We start from the raw sequence: 8,127 nt of genomic DNA, 5'->3' as shown, positions 1-8,127 counted from the left end.
AAAATTCTAGAACATAATACGTGCACTAGCCACACAGTGCAAATACAAATTGTATTTAAAAGGGTTGGTCATGGTAATTATGTAAATTAAGAACTATACCAGCTGGTGAAAAAGAAGTTCGAAACGTCAAGATTGTGCACAGAGTTTTTATTAAAAGTATAGATGACTCGTCTGTTTTATTTTAGGATAGAAAAGATTTTCAAAACAACGGTAAATAATTACAATTTAAAGCAAAAAATACTTATAAATAAAAAAAAAAATAAAAAATAAAAAAAAATTAATTAATGTCCCAAGTAAAAATGTAAGATATCAGCAATATACGAAAATTTATTTTTATGGTATGCGCAGTTATGAAAATATGTTTTGTGCTGAAAAAGACCCTTTTTAATGTTCAATTTTTTTGCTATTCAGAAGGAGTTCATAGAAGTGAAGAATCATCGATGTTTCCGGTGTGCTTGGCAAAAAAATCAATGTTTCAAAAACTAAAAATAAATTTGTGTGTTCTCCCAACAGTTAATTTTAAAGTTGTCCCAAGCCATTCACTGCCTCCACATTTTCATATGAATTGGATGTTTCAAAAAGTTATATTTAAAATTTACGATTCCATGTGAAAGTACAAATGCATATGTTCATGTCTAACAATAATTTTGAAATGAGCGCTCAAGTAATTGGACCGAGTTGGCATCACTGATAATTAAAAATTATCGCGTAATTGGTCATCTCTAAGGCTTTCGCATATTTAAAGCAGGCTGTTTGTTTTGCTTTGAATTATATAGATTTTTGTTGTTATATTAATATAAGAAGCGCTGCAATCGAAAAGGTTGGTGCATGTATGTGTATAACGACAAATTGGTACCATTCACGGAAACGATAGAAGTACACTGCCAACTTGGCCATTTATTTATTGAGCGCATGTTTTAAAATAGCCGTTAGAAGGCAAACGTTTTCTACCTTTTTCTCACAAAATATTAATTTTACTTTAACCTTTGTTTAAAATATTTTTTAATAAAGCTCATTTTTTGGAAGATACTTACAAAAACAAAACTAACTATTATTTCAAGGAATTAAAAAAAAATAACATTTAATTCAATGAAATTAAAATTTTTTCAATAGCTAAATTATTTTATATAATTATAAAATAGTATTACGTTTTGGCGTACAAGTATTTAATGGGAAACTCGGTTATTCTGTTGACTTTTTATAATCCATATATTCAGGACCTTCAATGCACTTATTCTGATAATTGAGATTTTTTTAAAAACTTATTTTCGGAACAGTTGATAAGGATCGTACTTTCTTAAGTATTTAAAAAGCTTTTAAACATCGAGAATTGATATCTTCATTTTAAATCGATTTAAATTCTATTTCTACTGGGGCGATGCTTGCAGTGCAGTTCCATATTCAAAACTTACATGTGTCTTAAAAGACAATTGGAAAATCTTAAGCATGGTCAAACTTTTCTATTATAGTTATTTATCAAAAAATATTATTTATAAATAATTACAGCCCAATCGATTGAATGCAACTCGACAGCCCCGGTAATATTGTCACCGTTTGCAGGACATTATTATTGAGGATCCAACAAACTGCGCAAAACTGCACGACAATCTGCCCGTCTACATGGGCTTACTCTGAAAATCAGCCTCTACAGTTGTGCATTTTGATTGGACTCTATAACACGGATTCTCTGCCTGGACTTGTTTTAAGGGCCGAAAAGTTATTTTTTGTTTTTTTCCACGTTTTACGCCTTTACTTCTTATAAGAATTGAATTATTTTTAAGATGAGTATATGTTTCGGCTGTCGAATTCACAATGACCTACAACAAAGATTACCATATCAATTTAAACGTTAAGGAAAATTTGGTCGATCTGATCTGATTTGTCTTCCGAACTTTTCCGATTGGAATAGTAGACTTGGTCTCAAATTTTAGGAAGCGCCATCTGTCGAACTGTAGTGCAAACACTACTCTTCTTCCGCTCTCTAAAATAAATGAAACAAGTTTGCAAATATATAGTGACATCATAATTAACACGTAATGTGTCTTATACCGGTGGGTTTTTTTTTTGTGTCGGTAAATTAAATGGCCTCTACGATGATTTGCGTTAGAATGGACGTGTCAACATTTTGCCATAAACTTGCGCTGCGTAGGAAAACGAAGAATCATCATGCTAAATCCCAAATCTCTAGATTAAAAAATTTTCAAGATCTCGACGTTCATGGGAACGTTTATAATAACTGCAGGGATATATAAACTTCGGCTTGCCGAAGTTTGTTTCCTTTCTTGTTCAACTTGCTGAAGCTCAGTAGCTCTTTATACCGCACGGAATTCTTTGGCTTTTGGCTTTTTCCCCATATATTTAAGTGTTTCCAAAGTTGGCAGAAAGAATCATCAAAAAAACTTAAAGAGTCAAGTCCATATAAAGATTATTAGCGATAAATTTTATTAAACTTATTTCAACATTATATTGGAAAAAATAATTGGAGAACACCCATCTACACAGGGAAGTTTTCTCAATTAAGGGCGAGGAATGTGGTAGCTAAGTCTTAACTTTACAATGTTGGGGAACATGAAATACATGAATAAGAAAGCAAAGTTTATATGTAAGTTTTTCTGCTGTTTCAAAAATTGAATATTCTATATATCGATGAGTAAATCAATGAAGCTTGTAAGTCAGTGTATTAAATCTTAGTATAAAAACCTATTTAATAGTCAAGCCGTTTGAATTCTGTTTCCTATTGCGAGATGATTTGGTGCAAAATAAGTTTACTATAGTAGGGTGATTTCTGCTTAGATATTGTATCTTTTACCGGTGGAATGTCAATGTTTTCCCGTTTTCCCAACATGCCTAGTGATTGGATGCAGGATTTTGGATTGTGCGCGCTCTATGTTTTCGATGTTGCTGCTCCTCGCGTTTCCCCATAAGTCCAGATGGTATCCAGTATAGGATAATTAGAGTTGGCCCCAGGACGTGGCTTTTGGAACTCCAGCTTCAATAATATAGTCGTTGGATGTTATGCAAAGATTTTGTTGTAGCAGTACGACTCAAGTAACTTATGAGTAACTTAAGACCATCATGAAACTCTCAATCGAATGCTTGAAATAATACTAGGAACATGGCACTTCAAAATTCCTGATGTTCAAAGGCAGTACGTATTTCTGATATTATTCTGAAGTTTTTCCCGGAATCGATAATAATCTGATTGGTTGGTTCGACGACGGGATTGTGTGGATCATTTTTATTCTGATAATAGATCGCTTCCATTTCTTTGGAAGTATTGCTCCCAACAGCACAGTTTGGAAGTTCAATTATCATTTTTGGTCCCTGCCCAGGTCCAATTTTCGTTTCAGTTGCTCCCGGATGACTTAAGCATCTCGTCTTTTCGAAGGAAAATCATCTGATTCACATTTTCAGAGGGGATCGATGGTAGGACAAATCATTTAGTGGGGTGGTTGGACTGCAATTTCTCAATTTGGCTTCTTAGGTCCCAATCTTTAAAATCTAAGATAATAAAAATATTCATTATTTTTTTTAAGTAAATAAAAATGCAAGTAATATAGTAATGTCATATTTTGTTACAGGTTGGTATATATATTTTTGATCAGCACCAAAACCCAACCCAATAGTCCAACAAAATTTGGTAACTATGTATATTAAAAAACTAAATGTTTTCATTTAAATTTAACCGTTTAGATTTATTGGCTGCTGTTCAGCTTGGCAGCTTTGTTTGGCCAAAAGCTCTCGTTTAAGCTCAGTTTAAGTTTTTGGTAGACTCAACTAATTAGAGTCAAAAATATCAAGCTTCGCTCGGCCACTGAATTTAAAATATTTATTGGGCAACATTTAAAATGATATATTGCGCAGATATGCTAATTCAAGAGCCTGCTGTCCATATGTTATTTTATATTTTAAATCATTTTTAGATAAAAAAATCATTCTTTGTATACAACAACTGAAAATGGCGTGCGTTTGGTGTGCATAAATTGGATATTTTATTTTTATTTTTTGTTAAATGTGGTTAGCTAATTGATTAATTAAAAGAGACCTGGGGCAAAAAGTATCGACAAAAATACATTTTTATGCAAGCCAGACCATTTTTGGTGAATAGGGTATTTGTTGCTGAGTGAATTTTTTTAAATGGCATAATTAAAACGGATTACGCCTTTTCTGCTGGCCATCTGCTTCTTCTTTTTCGTACAAAATTAGTTTAAAGTAGGCTAAGCAAATTCGCTATACCTCATGAATAGATTTCTTTTAAGTGAAATATGCTTTCAGATGCTGCATTCATGCATTAAAAATTAACCAATATGCAGTGGAGCTTTGATTAGTTTAAAGTTTAAACAACAACCAACAAAGCGCACGCATGAAATGTCTGAAGGTCGTACACAAAGAAAAAAAATTATCATATCTCTGACAAATCAATATGTTTTAACCAAAAATCAATAAAGTTTTTGGCATGTCAAAATAACAAATATTTAATAATTTTATTATGGTAGTCCTATTTTTGTATTATTTTATTTTTTTATATTAGAATAAAATAAATAGCCAATCGTCAATTTTTTTCAGTTTTCGCTCTGGTTAAATGGCTGTGATACACGACCCATCAAAAAGAGATATCAAAGAGTGGGAAAAGTGCCACCTCACGATTGGGCAAAAAACTGGTGAATAACCCAACGAAATGCGAAGAGTGCGCCAAATTAAATTATTATGGTTAATGTGGCCCTATTAAAGACACTTAAACTCCACACGACCTGTAGATCGCGTATACGTATACCCGAATTAATTAATTCGAGTTAATGAAGCCACTGCATACGCCCACCAGCAGCTAAAACTGCTCGGGTTTTTCGATTTCATTAGTTACAAGTCCACTGGGGCTTAAGCCAAGCCAAAATCCTTGAGCCGCGCTTGGTCAAGCATGTAGTTTGGCCATTAGCACTGGCTAATAGCCAAACAAAATTAATTTCCGCTAACTGCAGCAGCGAGCGTAGATCAGTTGACCTTTGACATTAACTGGCGGAGGCCCTTAAAGCACTGCTTAAATCTGTCCCGCTGCCTCGCATGCAAATGAGAATGAGTGGTGTGTTCCGTGGACGAGCGTTCAGTTGTGCCTCGCGGCCAGTCTGCCCTATTGACATTGCCAAGCCCATCCAAATCTTCCGATAACGATGAGCGCCTGCCGGCGAACAGCCACGGCCTTAACCCCTTCCTGGGCAGTGTTTAGTGCACCTGTGCATTCACACAACAATCAAAATGATTCCTATTTAAAAAAAATAAATGTCGAATTAACACATAAATATGTTTTGGTTGACAAGCAATTAACAGCGGTCATCTACTTGAGATTAAAATCTTAATTTTTTTTAATTTTTTCAGCTAGCTATTCGCTTGTAGGATGTGGGGTAACTCTTGATCTTGAATTTATGAATTCCCTGTTTCTGGGAATTGTACAATTAAACACTTAACTTGAACCTACTCTGAATCCAGATTTTAAGTTGCTTAAATGTAGAGACGAAATAACATTAGATGGCCTTTGGAAAGTTAATTTTAAGTGACAGTACAGAGCACTCTTTATCTGCCAAGTGTGATTTAAAAAAATCAGTGGAAAATCAAGTACCATTTACCTTTAGATGTCAATGCTCTACAGTTTTTGAAATACTGGAATTAATTTTGTAAGCCATAAGAAAAGCCTATTTAGTGATAATGTAAGCCAATCACCTTTTCTGGGTTGGCAATTTCGACAATATTCGAAACTTAAATACAATTTGGTACCATATATGTATGTATGTAGTCATTAATTTATATTACTTGTTTTTCCCCAAGGATGGAGTACCTGCTCTTTTTGGGATCTTTAGAAATAAAGATATTAAACAAAAATATAAACAAAAAAATTATTATAACTTAAATAATAATAGTCCATGGTTCAAACTATGTATATATACTCTCACTTTTTAGGACCAATAGTTTAAGTTTAATTTTTAAGCAGAAGCAACAAACTTATTTTAAACAAGTAAGAACACTATAGTCGAGTGTCCCGCAATTGAGTAAAACAATAAAAAAGAGATCTGAATATGATTTGATAAAAAATATAATATGTCACATGTTCTCAAAAATGATGCTTATAAATTCAATTATAAAATATGAGAAAATATCCATGCTGTTAAGAACCATACAATTGTATATTAAAAACTTAAAACAGATTACATATACATATGAGATAGTAAAAATAAATTTTTTTTTCGTGAGCTCAACATTGTTTCAGCAAAGACCTTATAAACGTAAGCCTCAATAAAACGCCCAACGCCCATCGCAGGGTTAATGATCACTGCTTTACTCTCTTCATAACCGACTGGCTTTTCTTTGACAAAAAGAAGCGCAAGACGAGACCCTCACCGAAGACGAGAAGACAGGTAAACAGCTGGCCCGGTCTTCTTTGGCCCAGACCGATCCGAGCCTGGCTTTCGGTATAAAAGTGCCGGCCCATCTGGCAATGGTCATCATTCAGCTTCAGCGTCTCACGACCAGAGCTTACCAAAGCAAATCCAACGAACTTTAAAAGCCATCCAGCAAATCAACAACAATGGTGAGTACCCGATCAAGATAGCCGCCGACCAAGGTCAACCGCTCACCTTGGCCAGCCCTCGAAAATGTCGCTCATCGACTTCCGCTCTTCCAGAAACTTTTCGTCTTCGCTGTGTGCGCCATCGCCGTGGCCTCCGCCGATGTGTCCCACCTCAACCTGGGCGGTGGCAGCGGCAGCGGCAGCGGCTACAGCTACAACAAGCCCACGCCGACCTTCAACATCCCCTCGGCCCCGGCTCCGGCCTACTTGCCCCCCCGCCCAGGAGTTCATCTCTGCGCCCGCCCCAGCTCCGGTGTACTCTGCTCCGGCTCCTGCTCCGATCTACTCCGCACCAGCCCCCGCACCAGTCTATTCCGCACCAGCACCCGCTCCCGTTTACTCCGCCCCTGCTCCCGTTCCCGAGTACCTGCCCCCTGTCCAGGACATCCCGGCGCCAGCTCCAGTCTACTCGGCTCCGGCTCCAGCTCCAGTCTACTCCGCTCCTGCGCCCGCACCAGTTTACTCTGCTCCTGCTCCAGTCCCGGAGTACCTGCCCCCCGTCCAGGACATCCCTGCACCCGCTCCAGTTTACTCCGCTCCCGCACCAGCTCCAGTTTACTCCGCTCCTGCACCCGCTCCAGTTTACTCCGCTCCTGCGCCTGCTCCTGTCTACTCTGCCCCTGCTCCAGTTCCTGAGTACCTGCCCCCCGTCCAGGACATCCCTGCTCCAGCCCCTGTGTACTCGGCTCCTGCTCCAGCTCCAGTTTACTCCGCTCCTGCGCCCGCTCCAGTTTACTCCGCTCCTGCACCAGCTCCAGTTTACTCCGCCCCTGCGCCCGCTCCCGTTTACTCCGCCCCTGCTCCCGTTCCCGAGTACCTGCCCCCCGTGCAGGACATCCCTGCCCCAGCTCCAGTCTACTCGGCTCCAGCGCCCGCTCCGGTCTACTCCGCCCCTGCTCCCGCTCCTGTTTACTCTGCCCCAGCTCCAGCTCCCGTGGAGTCGGGCTACCAGTACAACGTGCCCGCTAAGCGCTTCCGCTTCTAAAAGGGCAGCAGGTGGACTCCAAAGAACGCCAGGGCCATTCGCGCGGTGACAGCTTGTTAAATTAACAAGCGACGTCGCCCATTGTTGTTGAATATTTGTTGTTACGCAAAGTTCCCGTTGAGATTTTAGCCATAAATAAACATAAAAATATTAAAATGTAAACACAAGCGTTGTTAATTGCAAATGGATCGATCGGGCGAGGGGCTCAATCCAGTGTGTCGCGATTTCGCCAACCGCTTTGCACATTTTAATTCAGCCCATAAAACCAGGTGAAAGAGACGAGATCAGCGAGTTCGCGCAAGAGTTGGCCAAATCGGCCCAACAACAAGGCGGATTATACAAAGGTGACCTCGGGTGTAGGCCATCGTTAAGACCACTCGACACACGTATAACATATATATATATATATGCGAGAGAAATCTCTTAAGAGTTGCAAATTTTATCGCCGATAACCCTTTCATAAGTTTAGGTCCTCGAGTTTAATAAGTTTGTGGTGACTATAAACTTTCAAAACAGAAAACTAGTG

At 38.3% G+C, this 8,127-nt stretch overlaps 1 protein-coding gene across 1 annotated transcript; it reads left to right on the top strand.

Moving 5' to 3' along the window:
- Positions 1–6,397: 6,397 nt before the first annotated feature.
- Positions 6,398–7,763, top strand: LOC123037723 (proline-rich extensin-like protein EPR1). Its single transcript, XM_044459522.1, is given in 3 exon segments — positions 6,398–6,577; positions 6,671–6,826; positions 6,828–7,763. Coding segments are annotated over 3 exon segments (933 nt in total). The 5' UTR covers positions 6,398–6,574; the 3' UTR covers positions 7,602–7,763.
- Positions 7,764–8,127: the final 364 nt, after the last annotated feature.

This window comes from Drosophila rhopaloa, unplaced genomic scaffold (assembly GCF_018152115.1).
Source record: "Drosophila rhopaloa isolate 14029-0021.01 unplaced genomic scaffold, ASM1815211v1 contig_2, whole genome shotgun sequence".
NCBI classification, from domain to species: Eukaryota; Metazoa; Arthropoda; class Insecta; order Diptera; family Drosophilidae; genus Drosophila; species Drosophila rhopaloa.
Note: the sequence above shows the minus strand (reverse complement) of the source record. Positions and strands in the feature narration are given on the sequence as shown.